This window comes from Herpailurus yagouaroundi, unplaced genomic scaffold (assembly GCF_014898765.1).
Source record: "Herpailurus yagouaroundi ecotype Mexico unplaced genomic scaffold, PumYag 67793, whole genome shotgun sequence".
Lineage (NCBI taxonomy): Eukaryota > Metazoa > Chordata > Mammalia > Carnivora > Felidae > Herpailurus > Herpailurus yagouaroundi.
In genome coordinates this window covers 26,246,417-26,274,366 of record NW_024420586.1, presented here as the reverse complement: position 1 = coordinate 26,274,366, position 27,950 = coordinate 26,246,417, and the positions used below count along the sequence as shown (strand labels likewise).

The window sequence follows — 27,950 nt, the reverse complement described above, 5'->3', positions numbered from 1 at the left end:
CTTTTACCACAGGAAGTAGACCCTTCCTCTCTCTCTACTACCTCAAGTCCAAACTTCCTATACATGGTATAGGTAGGGAAGATAGTCAAACACTTCAAAAATGCATACAGTGGAGACACTGACCAACAATTATAGAGTACTTCCTAGAAGACTAGGTTCCAGCTGTGAACTAGTGGTATGGCTATCCATAGTACGTATGTACCATATACCTATACTTACCAATTGAACATTAGCCCCGTGGTAGGTATTCATGTAAGTCAAAGTCCACTAAAGAATCTAAGGAACATGACTGGCTTTGTAATGTACTCGCTCTCAGGTGAAGAGCGGGTGGCCAGGCAAACCTCAGAATAAACTTAAGGTCCCAAATCAACAGACCACAGGAATTTAAGGCAGCTCTTCTTCCCTGGCTCTAAGAGCTATCATCCCATGCATTTATTTTCTCATTCAATTTTAAGGCTTCCCATTATGTGGCAGAAGTAATATAGCAGAGCATTTGAGAGCAAAGGTTCCAGAGGCAAACTGCTTGGGTTCAAATTCTAGCTCTACCAACAGCAGGAACTTGAGCCAGTTATTAATTTCTTGGTGCCCCAGTTTCCCACTATGCCAAATGGGGATCATTACAGTAATTACATCATAGGATTAAATGAGTTAATATACACAATGCATACGGAACAGAGTCTAGCACATAGTAAGTGCCTGAGACATGCTAGCTAGGATTAATATTACCAAGTCCTGCGTAGGCTGCTGTGAATTCAAAGATGACCCAGGTTCCTGCCCCTAAGGAACCTGTAGTGGGGGAGACAGACATGCATGCAGAGAATTACAGAACATGTGGGAAAGGCTATAATGGAAGTGAGAATGGGACACTGGAGGAACAGAGCAGCAGGACCCATGAACTTTCTCCAGGAGTCACAGAAAGCTTTGTAGAGGAAGACACATCTGCAATGGGTGTTGAAAGTCAAGTGGGACCTCCACAGGTAGAGAAAAAAAGGTTTATTCTGTAAGGCAGTGGTTTTCTAAAAAATGTCTTAAATTATTTTCCCTGAACTCCTTTTTTTTTCAAACATCTGGAAGCCCAAATATCTTACCTGCAATTAGGGGTGGGAGCTGACAAACCCACCAGTTTGTATCCCTTTACCTTTTACATGGCCCCTGAGACACTTCTAAAGGAATCCCAGGGCTCTGCTAAATACTGTTTAGAAACAACTGCCACAGGGAAAGGGGAATCATTGGCATGCTGAGCAGGGGAGTAACACAAGGGGTAACACATTATATTGAGTGTGTCAAATAAGATCAATGGCCCCATTGTCACTGCACAGGCTCAGGCCCCAATGCTTCATCTTGACTATTATGAAAGCCTACTCACTAGTGTTCCCACTTTTGCACTCTCTCTCATTTAATTCACTTTCTATACTGCTATACCGGTGCTGTTTCCAAAACACAGAAACACAAGTAGGTCACTCCTCTGCATAAAAACTTTCCAACGCCTTAGTATAGAGTGGGTCTCAGCTTGGTATCAAAGGTCTCTCACAATCTGATGACACCCTATTATTCTGGCTCATCTCTCACTATTTCCTATTAATATATCCTCTGCTCTATCTATAGAAAGTGCCTTATTCTGCCCTGAAAACGTCATACTTTTTTCTTATTGCCTTCACATCTTTTCAATTCTCATTCCCTCTACCAAGAATGTCTTCTCTCACACGTTCCTACGAATCTTTCAAGACCCAACTTAAAAGTACCCTCCTCTGTGAAGCCTTTCTTATCTATAGAAGCAGTATACACAGCACAGAGGACTGTGGAGCCATACTACCTGGATTCAGATCAGGGTTCTCATTTAGCCAATACTCACTGGTACAGCCATGCCAAGTATTAAAACACTGATATATTTCTGTGGTGGTTAGCAAGCAGTTTGCTTCCCTGAGCCCCTCAACTGTCTCCCTCAGCACCTATCACATTTCCCCAGGAACCAAAGGTCAAAGCCTGGCATAGCATGGGGCATCTGGGGCCACAGTTCCAAAGCTATGGCCACATCACTTCTGATTACACAGTAGGTATACAATGTGAACACTACTCCTAATCCCCAAAGACTAGCTCTGCCCCTCATTAGCAAAATCTGGGAAGTTATTTCTTATCTGTAAAGTAGGGATAATTGTACTGATTTTGTGAGGATTAAACATTAATAAAGTACTCACATCACTGTGTAAGCACTCAATAAATGCTAGGCATTTTTTTTCTTTTTCATCAACATCACTGCCATTTGTTGAATGCTTTCTCTGTCCCAAGAAATTTCAGTATGACTTGTCGAGTTCACACAACTGTTTATAAGATTCTTTCTCAGTACACATAGCTTTTCCCAACAGTAGTAGTTCCAGGATTTCTAGGTTGGAAGAGCTTCGGAGTTTTATTTTGTACTGGGGAAGAAGGCTTTAGGCACCTTCCTCTTCAGAGAAAGGTGTACTGTACCTCTGAGTCCCCCATTAGACACATGGACAGTTGCTTTCACAACTCTGTTTTCTGGGTCTGTGCCTCTCAAATTCTGTTCCAATAAGCTCCCTCATGGAAGTGGAGAGCAACCTTGCTGAGGGGACTGCATGGGGCAGGGATAAAATGGGGCTAGATGAGAAGGGGGCCCATCCTACCCTCTGCTGCAACCAGAATAACTTCAAACGAGTCTGTTTCGTGATATTGGGCTTTCTTTGGAACAAGGGGTACTGTGACTAAGAAAATAAAATAAAATAATTTAAAACCATTGCTGTAAAAGCCCTTTAGGCAGCCAGGCTCCTAACACATTGAGATTTCAAAGAATTTATAACTGTGGGTATGCAGCGGTTTTGTCACTGAGTTTCCCATGACCCTAATTTACACCTTCCTCCTGAATGGACCGTGTGTTTTTTTTCTTTTTAATTGAAGTACAGGCGACATACAATACTACATTAGTTTCAGGTGTATAACATAGTGATTCAACATTTACATACATTATGAAATGTTCACCAGGATAAGTGTAGCTACCATCTGCCCCCATACAACATTATTACAATATTACTGACGATATTCCCTATGCTGTACTATACATCCTATGACTTATTTATTTTGTAACTGGAAATTTTTACCTTTTAATACCCTTCACCTATTTCATCCATCCCCTCACCCCTCTCCCCTCACCAGTTTGTTCTCCATATTTATGAATGTTTGTTTCATTTTTTTTAGATCCCACATATAAGTGAAATAATACAGTATTTGTCTTTCTCTTAATTCACTTAGTATAATATCCTCTAGGTGTATCCATGTTGTCACAAATGGGAAGATTTTATTCTTTTTTACGGCTAAGTAACATTCCAGTGTGTGTGTGTGTGTGTGTGTGTGTGTGTGTGTGTGTGTACACACCACATCTTCTTTATTCATTCATCCATCAAAGGGCACTTAGGTTGCTGACTCTGTGCTTTTAAATCTCAACCCCTTGCCCCCAGCAAGTGTTTGTTTACCCAGTGTCCGAGCTTCTTCATGTAGAGGGCCAGGAGGAAGGAGCCAGCAGCTAGCTTGGAAGCCCTCTCCTGGATAAGGTCGTATTCCTGCAGAGTCATCTCACAGATGAAGCGGGACAAAGTCAGCGTCTTCATGCTGGCATGGAGGCACTAAAGGTAGCAAGAACACTGGCTCAGCAACCAATTCAGAAAACCAGCACCAAGCAGAAGACCCCCTGTACCCATTCTCTCTAGTTATCCGAACTCAGGCCTAAATGGTTCTCTGTCTGAACAAGTTACCTGTCCTGCTACCATGACTCATATGAAGGACCCTACCCGCCAAAGTATAGAATCTTTAGCGGGGGTGGGATTCTGAAATCGGCAATAGGATTTGCTCCCTTTAGGGTTTTTAGCCAATTTATCAATTTATCCAACTGTAACTCTGCACCTGGCTCCACCCTAGAAATATTCCATGCCTCAAAAGAACTTCTCTTTTCTTGTTTGACTCTTTTTAAAAATATATATAACCAATAACACACAGACAAAAGTACACACGTGTACTTGTATAATACAATAAATAATTACAAAGTGACCTCCCCTGTAACTAATACTCAGATGAAGAGAGCTTTACCAGCATCTCCCCCAAACTTCCCACATATTCCTTCCTGATCAAGGAATCTTCTTCCCCTCCCCTACACTGCCTTTACCTAAACTTAAGGGCACGCCATGAACATCTGCAATTTTGTTACCCCCACACTTCATAAAGATTGCCAATCTAGGAGGACAGATTGAAGAAGAAATTCCCCAGCACCACCCCCCCACCACCACAGCCCCTTTCCCTTGTCCTGCCACTCAGGCGGCCACTCTGGGTATGGAAAAGACTAACCCAGTAGTGGGGAGAATGTGGATGTGCCTCCTCCCTCTTACCCTAGCATATCTTCGCAGAAAATGATAGGCAATGGGAATGTTGATATCAAATTTGAGGGTCTGCAGGATGCTGATTTCCATGGTGAGCATCTCATCTCGCTGATAAATATCATCACAGATGTACAGGAAGTCATCCACACAAGGTGGGCAAGATTCCTATGGGTGGAGAAGAGAGACAGTCATAACCAGGCAAAAACAGCCCACTCCTCTCTGCTTTGAGGTAAAAGGCAGTGGGGGAGAGAAGTGAAGGAGAGGAGGCAATAACATGTCCCAGCATAAACCTTCAGGGTAGCTCTGAGAGCAAACTTCTGTTGACTTCAGTGGTCCATCTGAAAAACAAAATCAGAGACACAGGAGAAGTCTGCCCCCAAACTGTACTACTGGAGAGAGAACAGGGCCTCTTGGGGTATATTCTTACTGTTAGAAGTGGTATAATATGACACAGGAACTGGGAGCAATGATCTCTCTATTAATGAGTGAAAACCTGGAATGGAAATCTAAGACTTGCTCTGGGGAAAGGGGGGGAGGGAGGGAAGGGAGGGAAGGGAGGAAAGGAGACCATGGAAAGTGGAGCTAGAGAGAGAAAATAAGCCCATACTTTGTTTCCTAGTCTAAGAAATTAATATGGATGTTTGGGAGGAGCACTACTAGGGTAGTAGGCAGTGAGAGACAGGCAGGCAGCCACAGAGAGAGCCTAAGCAGAGACTGAGGAAGGACTGCAGGGGGTGGGAGGATGTGCTTGGGGGCTAGACTGGAAAGATCCAGACCAGGCCAAGGGTGAGAAGAACCCAGATCCAGGAGCACCTTAACATGTTCTGCCCTCTGTAGGTTGAAACTTGGTTGTGGGGAGAAGACTAGGAGGCAGGAAGACCCCCTGAATCTTTTATGCAGCTACACCTAACTGCCCACCCCAGTGTTCTTCCCACAACTTTCTCTATTTTTATATCTCAGACTAGACCAAGCCTCTAGTCTGCAGACAAGGAAATTGAGGCACAGAAAGAGTATGCAAATAGCTCAAGTTAACACAGCACCTAGCACCAACACCAGGGCAAGAAACTCTCCCTTTCTTCGCTCTACTCACCAGTGGTTCCTTCCTTTCTTCTCTTCTCATACCATTTCCACACCTACCCTTGCAAAAGTCTTTCTGTATTTCCCTACCTCCCACAGGAGAGGAACACACCCCTTCTCCAAAAAACATAGTGGGGCCCTTCGTCCTGATAACCAGAAGAGGAGTGCTCCTGGTTCCAAGATTTGCTAAGTAGTGCCTCTTTGCACTCTGCTCCTCCTTCTGCTGTTGGCCAGTGATTCCCAACTTCTTTTTAGCCCCCTTGGGGCTGAGGCATGGAGCACTTGCTAAGCCATAAAGATGGCCCTAGGTAGGGGAAGGAAGGAGGAGGGCGAGGAGGGAAGGAGAGAGGGAAGGAGAGCAAGGAATGAACCATGGAGTGAGTGAACAGGGAAGGAAATGAGCCACACAGGGGAGCAATAAACGAGAGAGAAAGAGACACAGTGAGGGAGGAAAAAAGGAGAGAGGGAGAAGGGAAAGGAGGCTAGGGATAAAGGAAGGGATGGAGGGAGGAAGTGAGTCAGAGAAGGTGGGAAGGAAGGAGAGACCAAGAGAGGGAGGGAAAGAGGATGGAAGGGAGCATGGGTGGGAGGAAGTGAACATGTTAGAGGGAGCTATCAAGAGGTAGAGCTTAGAGGGAGCAGACAGTGAGGGGGAACAAGAGAACCAGGGAGCAAGTGAGTAGGGAAGGAAGTGAACCAGAGAGGAAAGTAGGAAAAGAGCAAGGGAGGGCAGGAGAAAAGAGCAGAGAAGCAAGGGAAGAAGATGAGAGGAGGATGGGAAATAGCTAGAATTAGAGACAGTCATGGTGCCAGAGTACCAGGGAGCAAGGGTGGGAGATAGGGTGGGAAGGAGCACTCAAGGAAGGGAGAGAAGGCATTTACAGAAAAGGAAGGAAGGGAGGATGGGAGGGGGAAGCAAAATAGGAGGAGGAAGGAAGCCTGAAAGGAATGAGGTGGGGACTAAGGACAGATGGGACGGGAGAAGAGAGCAAGGGAAGGGAAAAGAAAAGGAGGGAAGAAGTAAGGGAGGGTAGGAAGAAGATTGAGTGGAACGGAGTAAGGGGTTGTGGCAGAAAGAGAGACACAGAAGGAGGGATGGATGGAGTTAGGTTGGGAGGAGGGGAGAGAGGGAACTAGGGAAGGAGAGAAACATTGATAGAAGAAGTGATGCAGGAAGGAAACCCAGTTTGGAGTGGACGAGTGTATAAGACAGGGATGGAGGAATGAGGGACGGATAGACAGAAGGCTGGAAAAAGGAAGAGAGCTAGAGAGCAAGGGCAGAAGTGAAGCAAGGAGGGAAGTGAAGCAAGAGCTGTAAGAAAGGGAAGGAGAGAGGAGGTAAGGAGCAAAAGAGGGAGGACTGAAATGAGGGAGGGAGGTCCATGATCACGGTAGGGAGTGAGGGAGTGAAGGAGTAAAGGAGGGAGGGAAGCATGAAGCAAGTTAGGGATAAAGTTGGAGAGGGAGTGAGCGAGGGATCGCAAAAACAAACCTACAGCTCTAAAGCTCTTCAAATGCAGTAAAAGTTGCTATCTCTCTGCTTCTAAACCCAAGGTTTCACACAACTAGCCTATCTATAGAAAAATAAGTTGAATAAGATCATTTAGCATCTAAAGAAGAGGAAAGAACCAGATAAATGAGATGGATTAAGGTTATAAAGGAAAGGCCTGCTACTTGCTTTTATAATGCTACTTCAAAAATAACTATTTCACCTGGACTCATTACCATCTACACGAGGTCATTTTCTCTTAAATGTCTCCAGCACCCAGGTTTGGAACTGCTTTCTTATATATGAAGTTCAAGACTCCACTAGGTAGAGATGGAGTTGGCAGAAGAAAAAAAGGGTGTGGTAGGAGGGCACAGAATTATGGATCAACAGGAAGATTTACAAAGAACAACCTATTTAACTAGGCACATAACCACATACACATGTCTTCAAAGAGGAAATGAAAGAACCCTGTGGACACCAGGAAACAAACACACCGTGATTGCCACCTAACACAAGCTTCATTGCTAAGAAAGAGACCAAAAAAGGTAGGTAATATTATTTTTGTTTGTATGTATGTATCTGTACACACACACACACACACACACACACACACACACACACACAGGCACACATATATGCAAGTATAAGCATGTATGTGTTTGTGTGCATATACATGTATATGATACATGCACACATATGCCTACATACATACTGGTTTTTGTAAACATACACGTACATACACATCTGACTCAGACAGAAACTTGATTAATTATCTCCAGGCTCTATGAACTCGGGCTCACCTCAAATTTTGCTGCAATCAGAAACGCAGTGGAACCAAGGAGTTGGAGCTTGTCCCTCTTGCATATTACCTCCATAAGGTAGTGATCCACCAGTTTCACTGCCAAGTACAGGGTCTCATGACTCATCTCAAAGGTCATCTGGAGTAATACACAAACAGGAATCTGCATATTGTCCCACCCCAAAGCCACACCCAGCAGATCTAACCACCTGGTCTGCAGCATGGTGGACAGTGGAGCTACCAGGCCTGGCCAGCCTACACTCTGCTATGAATGTGGGCACTCCTTCAGCTAGGTGCCTGGCCATATCTCCTGTGCCTTTGAGGACCTGGATAATTCTCGCCTTACACAATGAGGTAGATGATCAGTCTTACAAAAGAGATGGTCTGTCTTCTCTATGAGCACCTCGAGTGAACACACCCTCTTGCCTTGGTCTCCAATACCTAGAGTCTTGCTTTCCCCACTTGCTACTACATTATATGGTGAACTCCCCCAAAGAGATCATGTTTATTTAGTTCTAAAATACAGAGACCTGTTTATTATTCGTTCATTAGTGTTTCTTCCCAATTAGATATACTATTAGAATATATGAATTGGGAACAAGTACCAATAGCACCATTTGGAAGTGAGCTGAGGGACTAGAGAAGCCAAGATGAGATTAAAGCATTAGTACTATAATCCTCCTTCCCCTTTTTCTCTTATCTATCCTTGTCTTGCCTTCACCAGCTCGAGGAAACCACCTCCTATAACTCTAGACCCAGTGTTAGTGCTGGCCCATATGGCCTACCTCACAGAGGTATCATCCTCAGAGAACTGCTACTTTCCATTCTTATCTTTTTTTCTTTCAGTAATTATTTGACCTCAATTTCTTAATACTTAAGGTGGTAGTCATTACCTACTTCATTTGCATGAACTCTGTCCATCTCTTTCTTATGACATTGCTTTGGAAAATGTGGTAGGCAGAATAAAATGTTCACATTCTAATCCCCAGGACCTATGAATATGTTATTTTACATGGCAAAGGGAAATTAAAATAGAATATGGAATTAAGATTGTAGTCAGCCAAATTTAAAATAGGGTGATTATCCTGGATTATCTGCATGGACCCAATGAAATCACAAGGGCTCTTAAAAGTGGAAGAGGCAGGAGAGAGTAATGCAGTATGAGAAAGACTCTTCTGGCCATTGCTGGCCTTGAGTTACCTCTGTGAGTAAATGACAAAGCCAATGCGTGCATAGCCTCTTTCCAGTACCTCACATAGGCACATGGTTACCCATGTAGCACACTGTTACAACATGGTAACATCTAAAGTGTAGGTAATATCTGAATGAATGGCTGAAATTTGGAGTCAAATATTCAAATGAGCAGCAGTGTCAGTTATAGTAATCCTCCTTCCTTGAATTTAAGACAGTACTCTTCTAAAATAATTCTACCACCTGGGACTACATAGAACAAGTATAATTGTTCTTGTGACAGCCCTTCAGCTACTGAAGAAACTTACCACATCTCCTATAAATTTCCATTCCAGACCAAATAACTTGACTTCCTCTATTCTTCACATGATATGGTTTTCTGTCCCTCAGCATCAGGAGGAGCCTAACTTTGTGCCAGTTAGAGAAAAGTGGCAGTGCTTTGGATAATTCAAGTAGCTACAGTAAACAAAGACAAGAAGCCTTTCAGCACTATAAGCAAGGTTCTCTCCCTCACAACTGCCTTTGGCTAGCACACCCTTCTAATTATTCATAAATGATTATGCTCCTTATCTGGGGATAAGCAAGAAACAAGAGGGAAGTAATAAATTAAAAAAAACTATAGAAAATATAAAGATTACTCTTAGTCTCAAACTAGGAGACAAATCTGACAAAATTTATCACAAATTCCAAAACTCAAAGACCATCTTCTGCAAAGATAAATAAATGGAGAAAATTGCCCAAATATATAAAAAAGACCAACTAATTTTTCAAGGGGAAATGTTCTGAGAAAACCAGAGCAAGTGTCTATTTATGAAGCCTTTTCACTGCAAAGAACTGAAATAAACTTTTTAAAAGCATATCCTCGACAAGATCTGAGAGGACACTGAATCTAAGAAGAGAACACTGTGGGATCCGGAAAGACTAGTTTCTGATGAAAAATTACGTTATTAAAAAAAATGTAATAGAGAAGGCGAACAGTACATTCAGTTATGACAAAAATCAAATCAATTATTCTAAAGGCTGCTTTAAGAAATTCTCCCAGAAATGAGAGGCAAGAGAGAGTTGAAAATATGAAAGAAAAGTTGAGATACAAGAACAGATTATGGAGATACACATGTACACATGCATATACACACACACTCAGAATGAGAGAAGAGGCAGAAGAGAAACAATAAGTAATAGTTAATAGATAGATAGATAGATTACAAATTTCTCTAAGCCAGTCTCTCCTCCACCCATCCAAGATGCCAAAAGGCAAGAAGACTAAGGGGAAGAAGGTGGCCCTGGCCCCTGCTGTGGCAAAACAGCAGGAGGTCAAGGAGATGGTCAATCCCGTTTGAGAAAAGGCCCAAGAATTTTGGCATCAGATAGGACACCCAGCCCAAAAGGGACCTCATTCACTTGTCTAATAGCCCTGCTACATCTGGCTGCAGCAGCAAAGGGCTATTCTCTCTATATAACTATCTAAAAGTACCTCCTGCGGGGTGCCTGGGTGGCGCAGTCGGTTAAGCGTCCAACTTCAGCCAGGTCACGATCTCGCGGTCCGGGAGTTCGAGCCCCGCGTCAGGCTCTGGACTGATGGCTCGGAGCCTGGAGCCTGTTTCCGATTCTGTGTCTCCCTCTCTCTCTGCCCCTCCCCCGTTCATGCTCTGTCTCTCTCTGTCCCAAAAAATAAATAAACGTTGGAAAAAAAAAATTAAAAAAAATAAATAAATAAAAGTACCTCCTGCGATTTACCAGTTCACCTAGGCCTTGGACCACCAAACAGCTACTCAACTGGTTAAGCTGGCCCAACAAATACAGACCAGGGACAAAGCAAGAGAAGCAGCAGAGATTGTTGGCCCAGGCTCAGGAGAAAGCTGCCAGCAAACTGGATGTCCCCACTAAGAGGCCACCTGTCCTTTGAGCTGGGGTTAATACTGTCACCAACTTGGTGGAAAACAAGAAGGCTCAGCTGGTAGCGATTGCACATGATGTGGCTCCGATTGAGATGGTTGTTTTCCTGCCTGCCCTGTGTTATAAGATGGGGGTTCCCTACTGCATCAAAGAGAAGGCCAGGCTGGGCGTCTGGTCCACAGGAAGACCTGCAACACTGTCACCTTCAAACAAGTTAACTCCAAAGACAAAGGAGATCTGACTAAGCTGGTGGAAGTTATCAGGACCAATCACAATGACAGATACGATGGGATCCGTCGACGCTAGGGAGGCAACATCCTGGGTTCAAAGTTGGTGGCTGCATTGCCAAGCTGGAAAAGGCAAAGGCTAAAGAACTGGCCACTAACTGGCTAAGTGTATGCTGTTGAATTTTATGTACACCAAAGTAATGAAAATTCTATTATGTCAAAGTAATGAATTTTATGTACATCAAAGTAATGAAAAAAAACCTCTTTTTCAAAGAAAATTTCTCTGAAGCAAAGACAGATTTATTCTTCAGACTGAAAGCACTCACAATATAATGGACAAAGTTAAGGAAAACAGAAATGTCAAAAATAATTCTTTGTAGGGAAGGTAATGCATTAAAAAACAATAATATGGATCTAAGTCTCAATTATCTTGACTACACATAGAAACAAAAATAAACTACAAGTGTGCAAATTATCTTACTTGGGAGGCAATTAACAGATCAGGTTCACTAAAGGAGTTGATTTTTTTTAATGTTTATCAATTTCTGAGAGAGAAAGAGAGAGTGAACAGGAGAGGAGCAGATAGGGAGACAGAATCAGAATCAGGCTCCAGGCTCTGAGCTGTCAGCACAGAGCCTGACCCGGGGCTTGAACTCACAGGCCAAGAGGTCATGACCTGAGCTGAAATTGGCCACTTAACTGACTGAGCCACCCAAGCACCCCAAAGAGTTGATTAAATAATAGACTCTATCCATATAATAGAATATTATGCAACAGCTGGAAAAATTGCTAAGACATTCTTAAAAGAGCAAGTTGCAGAGCAATGTGTACAGCATGACCTATTCATGTAACAAAAATATCACAAAACCCACACTCATTAAAAAGTGGTATTTTTAGGGACGCCTGGGTGGCTCAGTTGGTTAAGTGTCCGACTTCATCTCAGGTCATGATCTCACAGTTTGTGGGTTCGAGCCCCGCGTCGGGCTCTGCTGACAGCTCAGAGCTTGGATTCTACTTCAAATTCTATGTCTCCCTCTCTCTCTGTAACTCCCCCACTTACACTCTGTCTCTATCAAAAATAAATAGGGGCACCTGGGTGGCGCAGTCGGTTGAGCGTCCAACTTCAGCCAGGTCACGATCTCGCGGTCCGTGAGTTCGAGCCCCGCGTCGGGCTCTGGGCTGATGGCTCGGAGCCTGGAGCCTGTTTCCGATTCTGTGTCTCCCTCTCTCTCTGCCCCTCCCCCGTTCGTGCTCTGTCTCTCTCTGTCCCAAAAATAAATAAAAAACGTTGAAAAAAAAATTAAAAAAAAATCATGTTTTAAAAAAAAAACAAAAATAAATAAACATTTAAAAACATTTTTAAGATAAAAATTTAAATAAATTTAAAAATGGTATTTTTGTAAGTATATATATGTATATATATGTGTGTGCATTCATGTATTCCTCATAAAATGTAAGATTTTTAAAGAAAGATAGTCAGGGTGAGCTTGAGCCCCCCATCTGGCCAGCTCGAGCCTCTCTGCCAGTAAGCACAAGCCCCACTTCAGTTTGGAGAGAAGATGGTGGCATAGGAGGATGCTTGGCTCACCTCGTCCTGTTGATCCCTTAGATTCCACCCACATCTGCCTAAATAACCCAGAAACCCACCAGAATACCAGCAGAATGGACTCTCCGGAGCAAAGTGTAGACAAGAGGCCCAGGGAAGAGGGTAGGAAGGGTGGAGAGGCGGTAAATGCTACAAGGACTGGTGGGAGGGAGCCGGGGCAGTGGAGGGGCAGCCCACCCGGCAAGGCAGAGCCCCGAGTCTGACTTGACAAAGCAGAGGGGCCAGACGGAGTGAGTTCTGACAGCCAGCAGGACTTAACATCTGGAATATTAAAAGTCAACAGCTCTGCTCTCAGAGAGCGGGGAGGGCGGGAGGATACCAGGAGGGAAAGTTGTTGAGCCCTGGAAGACAGAGCCCAGCTGGGCGGGGGACAAAGGCGCTGGCCAGCGCCATCTCCCTCTCCCATCCCCCAGCCAAAATCCCAAACGGAACCATTTCCCATCACCAAACGTGCTTGCACCGTGCAAACTCCCAATGCTGTGCTTCTGTGGATCCATCCCTCTGGCGGGTCTGCCTCCCTCCCAGTGCTGCAGGGACCCTCCCGAAGCAGACCACTGATGGCAAAGTGAGCTAAGCCTGCCCCTCCCGCCCCTGTGCACCTTGCGGATCCACCCATTCACCCCGGCTAATACGCCAGAACCCATCAAAGCAGTACCACAAGCCTGGCAGTGTGCAAGTAGCCCAGACAGGGGCCTCACCACTCCACAGTGAGTCGTGCCCCTGGGAGAGGGGAAGATAAGCTACACACCAGTCTGACTGCGGCCCCGCCCACCAACACAAGTTACTCCAGAGAGCACAGGGGAAGTGCCCTGCAGTTCCACGCCACCCCAGGGACTATCCAAAATGATGAAACGGAAGAATTCTTCTCAAAAGAAACCCCAGGAAGTAACAATGCTAACGAATTGATCAAAAACGATTTAAGCAATATAATGGAACAAGAATTTAGAATAATAGTCCTAAAATTAATCACCAGGCTTGAAAAAAGTATACAGGACAGCAGAGAATCTATTGCTACAGAGATTAGGGGACTAAGAAACAGTCATGAGGAGCTAAAAAATGCTATAAATGAGGTGCAAAATAAAATAGAAATGACCACAGCTCAGATTGAAGAGGCAGAGGAGAGAATAGGTGAATTAGAAGATAAGTTATGGAAAAAGAGGAAGCTAAGAAAAAGAGAGATAAAAAAAATCCAGAAGCATGAGGGGAGAATTAGAGAACTAAGTCATGCAATGAAACGGAACAATATCCATATCATAGGAATTCCAGAAGAGGAAGAAAGAGAGAAAGGGGCTGAAGGTATACTTCAACAAATCATAGCTGAGAACTTCCCTGATATAGGGAAGGAAAAAGGCATTGAAATCCAAGAGGCACAGAGAACTCCCTTCAGACGTAACTTGAATCGATTTCTGCACAATATATCATAGCAAAACTGGCAAAATACAAGGATAAAGAGAAAATTCTAAAGGCAGATAGGGATAAACACGCTCTAACATATAGGGGAGACCGATAAGTCTAGTGGCATATCTATCTACTGAAACTTGGCAGGCCAGAAAGGAACCACAGGAAATCTTCAATGTCATAAACAGAAAAAATATGCAGCCGAGAATCCCTTATCCAGCAAGTGTGTCAATCAGAATAGGAGAGATAAATGTCTTCCCAAACAAAAACTGAAGGAATTCATCACCACTAAACCAGCCCTACAAGAGATCCTAAGAGGGATTCTGTGAGTGAAATGTTGCAAGGACCACAAAGTACCAGAGCCATCACTACAAGCATGAAACCTACAGACATCACAATGACTCTAAACCCATATCTTTCTATAATAACACTGAATGTAAATGCACTAAATGTGCCAACCAAAAGACATAGGGTATCAGAATGGATAAAAAAACAAGACCCATCTATTTGCTGTCTACAAGAGACTCATTTTAGACCTGAGGACACCTTTAGATTGAGAGTGAGGGATGGAGAACTATTTATCATGCTACTGGAAGCCAAAAGAAAGCTGGAGTAGCCATACTTATATTAGACAAACTAGACTCTAAATTAAAGGCTGTAACAAGAGATGAAGAAGGGCATTATATAATAATCATAGGGTCTATCTATCAGGAAGAGCTAACAATCATAAATGCCTATGTGCCGAATACGGGAGCCCCCAAATGTATAAAACAATTAATAACAAACATAAGCAATCTTATTGATAAGAATGTGGTAATTGCAAGGGACTTTAATACTCCACTCACAGCAAAGGATAGATCATCCAGACACAAGATCAATAAAGAAACAAGGGCCCTGAATGATACATTGGATCAGATGGACCTGACAGATATATTTAGAACTCTGCATCCCAAAGCAACAGAATATACTTTCTTCTCGAGTGCACATGGAACATTCTCCAAGATGGATGACATACTGGGTCACAAAACAGCCCTTCATAAGTATAAAAGAATTGAGATCATACCATGCACAGTTGCAGACCACACTGCTATGAAGTTTGAAATCAACCACAGGAAAAAGTATAGAAAACCTCCAAAAGTATGGAGGTTAAAGAACACCCTACTAAATAATGAATGGGTCAACCAGGCAATTAGAGAAGAAACTTAAAAATATATGGAAAATGAAAATGAAAATACAACAATCCAAACGCTTTGGGACGCAGCAAAGGCAGTCCTCAGAGGAAAATACATTGCAATCCAGGCCTATCTCAAGAAACAAGAAAAATCCCAAATACAAAATCTAACAGCACACCTAAAGGAAACAGAAGCAGAACAGCAAAGACACCCCAAACCCAGCAGAAAAGAAATAATAAAGATCAGAGCAGAAATAAACAATATAGATTCTAAAAATATTGTAGATCAGATCAATGAAACCAAGAGTTGTTTTTTTTTTTTTTTTTTTGAAAAAATAAACAAAATTGACAAACCTCGAGCCAGGCTTCTCAAAAAGAAACGGGAGATGACCCAAATAGATAAAATCATGAATGAAAATGGAATTATTACAACCAATCCCTCAGAAATACAAGAAATTATCAGGGAATACTATGAAAAATTATGTGCCAACAAACTGGAAAACCTGGAAGAAATGGACAAATTCCTAAGCACCCACACACTTCCAAAACTCAAACAGGAAGAAACACAAAACTTGAACAGACCCATACCAGTGAGGAAATTGAATCAGTTATCAAAAATCTCCCAACAAATAAGAGTCCAGGACCACATGGCTTCCCTGGGGAATTCTACCAGACATTTAAATCAGAGATAATACTTATCCTTCTCAAGCTGTTCCAAAAATAGAAAGGGAAGGAAAACCTCCAGACTCATTCTATGAAGCCAGTATTACTTTGATTCCTAAACCAGACAGAGACCCAGCAAAAAAAGAGAACTACAGGCCAATATCCCTGATGAATATGGATGCAAAAATTCTCAATAAGATACTAGCAAATTGAATTCAACAGCATATAAAAAGAATTATACACCATGATCACGTGGGATTCTTTCCTGGGCTGGAGGGCTGGTTCAACATTCACAAATCAATCAATGTGATACATCACATTAATAAAAGAAAATATAAGAACAATATGATCCTGTCAATCGATGCAGAGAAAGCATTTGACAAAATTCAGCATCCTTTCTTAATAAAAACCCTCGAGAAAGTTGGGATAGAAGGAACATCATCAAAGCCACTTATGAAAAGCCAACAGCTAATATCATCCTCAATGGGGAAAAACTGAGAGCTTTGTCCCTGAGATCAGGAACATGACACGGATGCCCACTCTCACTGATGTTGTTTCACATAGTGTTAGAAGTGCTAGCATCAGCAATCAGACAACAAAAGGAAATCAAAGGCATCAAAATTGGCAAGGATGAAATCAACCTTTCCCTTTTTGCAGATGAGATGATCTTATACATGGAAAATCCGATAGACTCCACCAAAAGTCTGCTAGAACTGATACATGAATTCAGCAAAGTTGCAGGATACAAAATCAATGTACAGAAATCAGTTGCATTCTTATACACAATAATGAAGCAACAGAAAGACAAATAAAGAAACTGATCCCATTCACCATTGCACCAAGAAGCGTAAAATACCTAGGGATAAATCTAACCAAAGATGTAAAAGATCTGTATGCTGAAAACTATAGAAAGCTTATGAAAGAAATTGAAGAAGATATAAAGCAATGGAAAAACATTCCGTGCTCATGGATTGGAACAATAAATATTATAAAAATGTCAATACTACCCAAAGCTATCTACACATTCAATGCAATCCCAATCAAAATTGTACCAGCATTCTTCTCGAAACTAGAACAAGCAATCCTAAAATTCATATGGAACCACAAAAGGCCCCAAATAGCCATAGTAATTTTGAAAAAGAAGACCAAAGCCGGAGGCATCACAATCCCAGACTTTAGCCTCTACTACAAAGCTGTAATCCTCAAGACAGCATGGTATTGGCACAGAAACAGACACATAGACCAATGGAATAGAATAGAAACCCCAGAACTAGACCCACAAACGTATGGCCAACTCATCTTTGACAAAGCAGGAAAGAATATCCAATGGAAAAAAGACAGTCTCTTTAACAAATGGTGCTGGGAGAACTGGACAGCAACATGCAGAAGGATGAAACTAGACCACTCTCTAACACCATTCACAAAAATAAACTCAAAATGGATAAAGGACCTGAATGTCAGACAGGTTTCTCCTCAAAACCCTAGAGGAGAAAGCAGGAAAAACCTCTTTGACCTCAGCTGCAGCAATTTCTTACTTGACACATCCCCAAGGGCAAGGGAATTAAAAGCAAAAATGAACTATTGGGACCTCATGAAGATAAAAAGCTGCTGCACTGCAAAGGAAACAATCAAAAAAACTAAAAGGCAACCAACGGAATGGGAAAAGATATTTGAAAATGACATATCGGACAAAGGGCTAGTATCCAAAATCTATAAAGAGCTCACCAAACTCCACACCCGAAAAACAAATAATCCAGTGAAGAAATGGGCAGAAAACATGAATAGACACTTCTCTAAAGAAGACATCCGTGGGGCGCCTGGGTGGCGCAGTCGGTTGGGCGTCCGACTTCAGCCAGGTCACGATCTCGCGGTCCGTGAGTTCGAGCCCCGCGTCAGGCTCTGGGCTGATGGCTCGGAGCCTGGAGCCTGTTTCCGATTCTGTGTCTCCCTCTCTCTCTGCCCCTCCCCTGTTCATGCTCTGTCTCTCTCTGTCCCAAAAATAAATAAACGTTGAAAAAAAAAATTAAAAAAAAAAAAAGAAGACATCCGCATGGCCAACAGGCACATGAAAAGATGCTCAACATCGCTCCTCATCAGGGAAATACAAATCTAAACCACACTCAGATATCACCTCATGCCAGTCAGAGTGGCCAAAATGAACAAATCAGGAGACTACAAGTGCTGGAGAGGATGTGGAGATATGGGAACCCTCTTGCACTTTTGGTGGGAATGCAAACTGGTGCAGCTGCTCTGAAAAACAGTGTGGAGGCTCCTCAAAAAATTAAAAATAGACCTACCCTATGACCCAGCAATAGCGCTGCTAGGAATTTACCCAAGGGATGCAGGAGTGCTGATGTATAGGGGCACTTGTACCCCATTATTTATAGCAGCACTCTCAACAATAGCCAAATTATGGAAGGAGCCTAAATGTCCATCAACTGATGAATCTGTGAAGAAACTGTGCTTTATATACACAATGGAATACTACATGGCAAAGAGAACGAATGAAACATGGCCTTTTATAGCAACATGAATGGAACTGGAGAGTGTTATGCTAAGTGAAGTAAGTCATACAGAGAAAGACAGATACCATATGCTTTCACTCTTATGAGGATCCTGAGAAACTTAACAGAAAACCGTGGGGGAGGGGAAGAAAAAAAAATAGGTTAGAGATGGAGGGAGCCAAAACATAAGAGATGCTTAAAAAACTGAGAACAAACTGAGGGTTGATGGGGGGTGGGAGGGAGCGGGGGGTGGGTGATGGATACTGAGGAGGGCACCTGTTGGGATGAGCACTGGATGTTGTATGGAAACCAATTTGACAATAAATTTCATATTTAAATAAAAATAAAAGTAATAATACAAAAAATAAAAAATATCTGGAATGATACACACTAATTTATTGTTGTTACCTCTGAGGAATAAAAGCATTGTTGATTTTATTCATATACATATACACAAATATATATGAAAACATACATATTATAAACATTTATTAATTTTGCAGTTAAAAAATTGTATAGGGCAGAGTTTAAAGTGAGATTGAGGGGTTGAAGAAATGCCTGGACAAATGAACTAAACAATGATTGTCAATGGTTATCACACTGCCCTTAGACTTTGATAATATAAGCAGAAAAATAAGTTAGCATATAAATTATATAATAATTAAATCAAAAATAATTGATACAATGATCTATGTATTCTAACGAGAATACCTATTTTCTACAAACATCAGTGAATCACTTATAAAAACCCATTATATCTAAAGCCATGAAGAAAATCTCATTAAGAAAAACAGAAATTATTATTCAAGTCACTTTCTCAATATACAATACAATAAATCTAGAAATTGGCAATAAAAGAATAAACCAAATAAAGAAAAGCAAAGCATTTGAAAAAAAATGGTAAGAACTATTTTTAAAGAAAGAAACAAAATCTAGGTCAACAAGGAAATAAAAATTGCAGTTGCAGATTGAGGAAAAAAAAAGATAGCTACAATGCTACTTTTCAAAATTAATGAAATGTAATCAGAACTGCTACTCAGAAGAAAACGTATGCCTTTAAAGCTTTTATCATGAAGTCAGAAACAATTACAACAGACTAAGCACTCATTTCAAGAAGATAGGGAAAATAAATTTTAATAAACTAAGAGTAAAATAAAGATGAAAGCAAATGTCAAAAATTTTTAAAAAGGAGAAGTTATACATATATCCATGAGCTGGTTCTTTGACCAGAAAACTGAATGAAAGTTTTGCAGGAACACTAAAGACAGCATGCACATGCATGCAAACACATGAAAGCAAGCTAACACAACACACACATTTTTAATGAGAAAAGAACTGATTACAAATGATTAATTTAAAAATACCATAGATAGACTATGATAATGACTGTCAAAATATCTATAAAATAGATTATTTGGGGGGGTTACCTGGGTGGCTTAGTCAGTTAAGCATCCAACTCTTGATTTCAGCTCAGGTCATGATCTCGTGGTTTGTGGGTTCAAGCCATGCACTGGGCTCTGCACTGACGGTGTGGAGCCTGCTTGGGATTCTATCTCCTTCTCTCTCTCTCTCTCTGCCTCCTCAACACTCTCTCTAAATAAACTTAAAACATTTTTTTCAAAAATAGATGATTTCTTAAAGAAAATATCAAGTACAAAAATGACTCATGAGGAATAATAAAACCTTATAGGCCGGGGCACCTGGGTGGCTCAGTCGGTTAAGTGTCCTACTTGGGCTCAGGTCATGATCTCGCGGTTCGTGAGTTCGAGCCCCATGTCGGGCTCTGTGCTGACAGCTCTGAGCCTGGAGCCTGTTTTAGATTCTATGTCTCCCTCTCTTTGTCCTTACCCTGCATGTGCTCGCTCTCTCTCTCCCTAAGAATAAACATTAAAAAAATTTACAGAAAAAAAACCTCAGTAGGCCAATAACCAACAGTGTTATTAGAAAGAAAGGGTTATCCGAGAATGACTATTATCTGAGAATGACTAAATGGTACCATGCATCAATAAATTCATGAGCAAGTTCATCAAGGAAAATAATTCTCATGTTAAACTTAGTATTGTAGGAAAATTTCTCCAATTATGTTAAGCTAGAGTAGGTCTGGCACCACAACTTAACAAACACAGCACCCTTGATCAAACATTTACAAAGGAATCTTATTTGTGAATATAGAAGCAAAAATTATAAATAAAGTAAAAGCATATCCAATCCAAGAGTAAAGTCAATAAACCATGACCAAGTTCAGAAAAGTAGATGAATGCAAAATAAATACAGAAAAAATACTGCTTTCCCAATATATGAATAAATTTAAAAATTAAAAGGATAGCATGCATAACATTAAAAAAATTTCTCAGTACCCAAGAAAAACCTTTTCACATCAGTGAGACCAATACAAAGACGACTTTTTTAAAACTTAAAATTGTAAAAGAAGACCTGGTAACTAAACAGACACAACATAACTGACTTGGAAAATTTGGTACTGTAAAATCTGTGAATTCTCCATAAATTAATCCGAACAGGCTATTTCTGAAAAGTTGACAAAACTACTCTACAGCCCACCTGGAAGAATTAATGTGTAAGAACAATGATGAACATTTTGTAAAATAAGTAAAGAGGTAATAAATGTATTACAAACCCATAATAATAAAAACAGCATACTAGTGATATTAGCATAGACAAATGTACCAAAGAATAGAATTGGAAACACCATAAACAAACCGAAGTATATGTGATTAAACATTAAGAGGTCCAAACTTCCAGTTATAAAATAAGTTAAGTTACAGAGATAAGAAGTACAGCATAGGGAATATAGTCAATAATATTGTAATAATGCTGTATGGTAAGAGATGGTGAGTACACTCATTGTAGTGAGTGCAGAGTAATGTACACAATTGTTGAATCACTGTGTTGTACACATGAAACTAACATGACATTGTTTGCCAACTGTACTTCAATAATAAAAAATACATTTCAAACTACTAGATAATGAAAACAAATAAATGGTGTTAGAATGACTGGATAATCATTGGGGGGAAGTGTATAGGTGCTAACACCAAAACCAAAATAAATTCCAATTAAAGATTTAAATGTGAACATGAAACTATAAATGTTCTAGAAAAAAATTCAGAGAAATATTTATATAATTGTGACTGGATAAGACTTTTCTAGGCAAGAAACAAATCTTAAAACCATAAAAAAACAAAACTGATGGACCGGACTACTTAAAATGTCAATGCATCAACCTAAAGAAACACATTAAGGGAGGGGAAGGTGGGTGATGGGTGTTAAAGAGGGCATATTTTGGGATGAGCACTGGGTGTTGTATGGAAACCAATTTGACAATAAATTTCATATATTTAAAAAAATAATAAAAAAAAGAAACACTAAAATTTTTCTTTCATCAGATGGCAAAAAAATATCACACCCTATGTTGGTAAGATTGTGAGAAAACAATCACTTTCATTCAGTAAAAGTACTATGGGCATGATATTTCAGAAGGACAGTGCCTACATGTATAAAACTCTAAATGTGTACTACTTTGGTCTAATACTTCTATTCCAGTAATTTATTACAGAAAAACAACAGTACAATTATCTACAATGTAAGCATATGCATGTTCACTACAGGGTTATTTCTAAGAGCAAATTTTAGAAATAACCTAAATGTCTATTAATAGGGGGTTGGATAAATAATGACAGTTGAAGAACGGAATACTATATAGTCAACAAAACTGATATAGAAATACATCAATTTAACTGGAAAGATGTCACAATTACATGAACACTGTTACATGAGAAAAAAGCAAGTCACAAAACACTATAAAGAGGATATAACAATCTTCAATGTGTATGTTCCTAATGTATTTTCAAATACACAAACCAACCAATAACACAATTGGAAAAAGAAATATACAAGTTCACAATTACAGTTGAAAATTTCAGTACTATTCTCAGCAACAGAATTAGTACACAGAGGACCCTGAAGGAAGATGGCAGCGTAGGAGGATGCTGGGCTCAACGCTCACCCTGCTGATCACTTAGATTCCACCTACACCTGCCTAAATAACCCAGAAAACTGCCAGAAGACTAGCAGAACGGAGTCTCCGGAGCCAAGCGCAGGCGACAGGCCCACGGAAGAGGGTAGGAAGAGCGGAGAGGCAGTGCTCGCTCCATGGACTGGCGGGAGGGAGCCGGGACGGAGGGGAAGCCTGCCGGCCAAGCAGAGCCCCCGAGTGGCAAAAGCGGAGGGGCCAGACGGAGTGTGTTCTGACAGCAAACGGGACTTAGCATCAGGGAGGTCATAAGTTAACAGCTCTGCTCGGAAAGTGGGAAGGCTGGAGGACAAAGGGAGGGACAGTTGCTGAGCCCCCGGACGACAGAGCTCAGCTTGGCGGGGAACAAAGGCGCTCGCCAGCGCCATCTCCCCACCCATCCCCAGACAAAATCCCAAAGGGAACCAGTTCCTGCCAGGGAACTTGCTGCTCCGTGCAAACACCCAATGCTGTGCTTCTGCGGAGCAAAACCTCCAGCAGCGGGTCTGACTCCCTCCCGCTGCCACAGGGCCCCTCCTGAAGTGGATCACCTAAGGAGAAGCGAGCTAAGCCTGCCCCTCCTGCCCCCATGCACCTTGCCTACCCACCCCAGCTAATACTCCAGATCCCCAGCACCACTAGCCTGGCAGTGTGCAAGTAGCCCAGATGGCCACGCCACCCCACAGTGAATCCCGCCCCTAGGAGAGGGGAAGAAAAGGCACACACCAGTTTGACTGTGGCCCCATCGGTGGGCTGGGGGCAGATATCAGGTCTGACTGCAGCCCCGCCCACCAACTCCAGTTACACACCACAGCACAGGGAAAGTGCCCTGAAGGTCCGCACCACTCCAGGGACTATCCAAAATGACCAAATGGAAGAATTCACCTCAAAAGAATCTCTAGGAAATAACAACAGCTAATGAACTGATCAAAAAGGATTTAAATAATATAACAGAAAGTGAATTTAAAATAACAGTCATATAATTAATCACTGGGCTTGAAAACAGTATAGAGGACAGCAGAGAATCTCTTGCTACAGAGATCAAGGGACTAAGGAACAGTCACGAGGAGCTGAAAAACGCTTTAAACGAAATGCAAAACAAAATGGACACGACAACGGCTAGGATTGAAGAGGCAGAGGAGAGAATAGGTGAACTAGAAGATAAAGTTATGGAAAAAGAGGAAGCTGAGAAAAAGAGAGAAAAAAATCCAGGAGTATGGGGGGAAAATTAGAGAACTAAGTGATAACACTAAAAAGAAATAACATACACATAATTGGTATCCCAGAGGAGGAAGAGAGAGGGAAAGGTGCTGAAGGGGTACTTGAAGAAATCATAGCTGAGAACTTCCCTGAACTGGGGAAGGAAAAAGGCATTGAAATCCAAGAGGCACAGAGAACTCCCTTCAGATGTAACTTGAATCGATCTTCTGCACGACATAGCAGAGTGAAACTGGCAAAATACAAGGATAAAGAGAAAATTCTGAAAGCAGCAAGGGATAAACGTGCCCTCACATATAAAGGGAGACCCATAAGACTCGTGACTGATCTCTCTTTTGAAACTTGGCAGGCCAGAAAGAATTGGCACGAGATTTTCAGTGTGCTAGACAGAAAAAATATGCAGCCGAGAATCCTTTATCCAGCAAGTCTGTCATTTAGAATAGAAGGAGAGATAAAGGTCTTCCCAAAGAAACAAAAACTGAAGGAATTTGTCACCACTAAACCAGCCCTACAAGAGATCCTAAGGGGGATCCTGTGAGACAAAGTACCAGAGACATCACTACAAGCATAAATCATACAGACATCACAATGACTCTAAACCCATATCTTTCTATAACAACACTGAATGTAAATGGATTAAATGCGCCAACCAAAAGACATAGGGTATCAGAATGGATAAAAAAAACAAGACCCATCTATTTGCTGTCTACAAGAGACTCATTTTAGATCTGAGGACACCTTTAGATTGAGAGTGAGGGGTTGGAGAACTATTTATCATGCTACCGGAAGCCAAAAGAAAGCTGGAGTAGCCATACTTATATCAGACAAACTAGACTTTAAATTAAAGCTGTAACAAGAGATAAAGAAGGGCATTATATAATAATTACAGGGTCTATCCATCAGGAAGAGCTAACAATTATAACTGTCTATGCACTGAATACCGGAGCCCCCAAATATATAAAACAATTACTCATAAACATAAGCAACCTTATTGATAAGAATGTGGTAACTGCAGGGGACTTTAACACCCCACTTACAGAAATGGATAGATCATCTAGACACACGGTCAATAAAGAAACAAGGGCCCTGAATGATACATTGGATCAGATGGACTTCACAGATCTATTTAGAACTCTGTATCCCAAAGCAAGAGAATATACTTTCTTCTCGAGTGCATGTGGAACATTCTCCAAGATAGATCATATACTGGGTCACAAAACAGCCCTTCATAAGTTTACAAGAATTGAAATCATACCATGCATACTTTCAGACCACAATGCTATGAAGCTTGAAATCAACCACAGGAAAAAGTCTGGAAAACCTCCAAAAGCATGGAGGTTAAAGAACACCCTACTAAATAATGAATGGGTCAACCAGGTAATTAGAGAAGAAATTAAAAAATATATGGAAACAAACGAAAATGAAAATACAACAATCCAAACGCGTTGGGATGCAGCGAAGGCAGTCCTGAGACGAAAATACATTGCAATCCAGGCCTATCTCGCGAAAGAAAAAAATCCCAAATATAAAGTCTAACCACACACCTAAAGGAAATAGAAGCAGAACAGCAAAGGCAGCCTAAACCCAGCAGAAGAAGAGAAATCATAAAGATCAGAGCAGAAATAAACAATATAGAATCTAAAAAAACTGTAGAGCAGATCAATGAAACCAAGAGTTGGTTTTTTGAAAAAATAAACAAAATTGACAAACCTTGAGCCAAGCTTCTCAAAAAGAAAAGGGAGATGACCCAAACAGATAAAATCATGAATGAAAATGGAATTATTACAACCAATCCCTCAGACATACAAACAATTATCAGGGAATACTATGAAAAATTATATGTGAACAAACTGGACAACCTGGAAGAAATGGACAAATTCCTAAACACCCACACTCTTCCAAAACTCAAACAGGAAGAAACACAAAACTTGAACAGACCCATAACCAGCGAAGAAATTGAAGCAGTCATCAAAAATCTCCCAACAAATAAGAGTCCAGGACCAGATGGCTTCCCAGGGGAGTTCTACCAGACGTTTCAAGCAGAGATAATACCTATCCTTCTCAAGCTACTCCAAGAAATAGAAAGGGAAGGAAAACTTCCAGACTCATTCTATGAAGCCAGTATTACCTTGATTCCTAAACCAGACAAAGACCCAGTAAAAAAAGGGAACTACAGGCCAATATCCCTAATGAATATGGATGCAAAAATTCTCAATAAGATACTAGCAAATCGAATTCAACAGCATATAAAAAGAATTATTCACCATGATCAAGTGGGATTCATTCCTGGGATGCAGGGCTGGTTCAACATTCGCAAATCCATCAACGTGATACATCACATTAATAAAAGAAGAGATAAGAACCTTATGATCCTGTCAATCGATGCAGAAAAGGCCTTTGACAAAATCCAGCACCATTTCTTAATAAAAACCCTTGAGAAAGTCGGGATAGGAGGAACATACTTAAACATCATAAGAGCCATTTATGAAAAGCCCACAGCTAACATCATCCTCAATGGGGAAAAACTGAGAGCTTTGTCCCTGAGATCAGGAACACGACAGGGATGCCCACTCTCACCGCTGTTGTTTAACATACTGTTGGAAGTGCTAGCATCAGCAATCAGACAACAAAAGGAAATCAAAGGCATCAAGATTCACAAGGATGAAATCAAGCTTTCGCTTTTTGCAGATGACATGATATTATACATGGAAAATCCGATAGACTCCACCAAAAGTCTGCTAGAACTGGTACATGAATTCAGCAAAGTTGCAGGATACAAAATCAATGTACAGAAATCAGTTGCATTCTTATACACTAACAATGAAGCAACAGAAAGACAAATAAAGAAACTGATCCCATTCACAATTGCACCAAGAAGCATAAAATACCTAGGGATAAATCTAACCAAAGATGTAAAAGATCTGTATGCTGAAAACTATAGAAAGCTTATCAAAGAAATTGAAGAAGATATAAAGAAATGGAAAGACATTCCCTGCTCATGGATTGGAACAATAAATATTGTCAAAATGTCAATACTACCCAAAGCTATCTACACATTCAATGCAATCCCAATCAAAATTGCACCAGCATTCTTCTCAAAACTAGAACAAGCAATCCTAAAATTCATATGGAACCACAAAAGGCCCCGAATAGCCAAAGTAATTTTGAAGAAAAAGACCAAAGTGGGAGGCATCACAATCCCAGACTTTAGCCTCTACTACAAAGCTGTAATCCTCAAGACAGCATGATATTGGCACAGAAACAGACACATAGACCAATGGAATAGAATAGAAACCCCAGAACTAGACCCACAAACCTATGGCCAACGAATCTTTGACAATGAAGGAAAGAACATCCAATGGAAAAAAGACAGTCTCTTTAACAAATGGTTCTGGGAGAACTGGACAGCAACATGCAGAAGGTTGAAACTAGACCACTTTCTCACACTATTCACAAAAATAAACTCAAAATGGATAAAGGACCTGAATGTGAGACAGGAAACCATCAAAACCCTAGAGGAGAAAGCAGGAAAAGACCTCTCTGACCTCAGCCGTAGCAATCTCTTACTCGACACATCCCCAAAGGCAAGGGAATTAAAAGCAAAAGTGAATTACTGGGACCTTATGAAGATAAAAAGCTGCTGCACAGCAAAGGAAACAACCAACAAAACTAAAAGGCAACCAATGGAATGGGAAAAGATATTTGCAAATGACATATCGGACAAAGGGCTAGTATCCAAAATCTATAAAGAGCTCACCAAACTCCACACCCAAAAAGCAAATAACCCAGTGAAGAAATGGGCAGAAAACATGAATAGACACTTCTCTAAAGAAGACATCCGGATGGCCAACAGGCACATGAAAAGATGCTCAATGTCGCTCCTCATCAGGGAAATACAAATCTAAACCACACTCAGATATCACTTCATGCCAGTCAGAGTGGCCAAAATGAACAAATAAGGAGACTATAGATGCTGGAGAGGATGTGGAGAAATGCGAACCCTCTTGCACTGTTGGTGGGAATGCAAATTGGTGCAGCCACTCTCGAAAGCAGTGTGGAGGTTCCTCAGGAAATTAAAAATAGACCTACCCTATGACCCAGCAATAGCACTGCTAGGAATTTACCCAAGGGATACAGGAGTACTGATGCATAGGGGCACCTGTACCCCAATGTTCATAGCAGCACTCTCAACAATAGCCAAATTATGGAAAGAGCCTAAATGTCCATCAACTGATGAATGGATAAAGAAATTGTGGTTTATATACACAATGGAGTACTACATGGCAATGAGAAAGAACG

At 41.2% G+C, this 27,950-nt stretch overlaps 1 protein-coding gene across 2 annotated transcripts in view; it reads right to left on the bottom strand.

The window, feature by feature from the left end:
* The window catches only part of CCNB3 (cyclin B3), a 73,491-nt gene that overhangs the window by 709 nt on the left and 44,832 nt on the right, over positions 1-27,950 (bottom strand). For both annotated transcript variants that reach the window (XM_040468763.1, XM_040468765.1), the window contains 3 exons: positions 7,749-7,886; positions 4,392-4,547; positions 3,486-3,635 (listed from right to left, as the gene is read on the bottom strand). In XM_040468763.1, the coding sequence (XP_040324697.1) occupies positions 3,486-3,635; positions 4,392-4,547; positions 7,749-7,886 (444 nt within the window). The remainder of the gene's footprint in view (positions 1-3,485; positions 3,636-4,391; positions 4,548-7,748; positions 7,887-27,950) is intronic.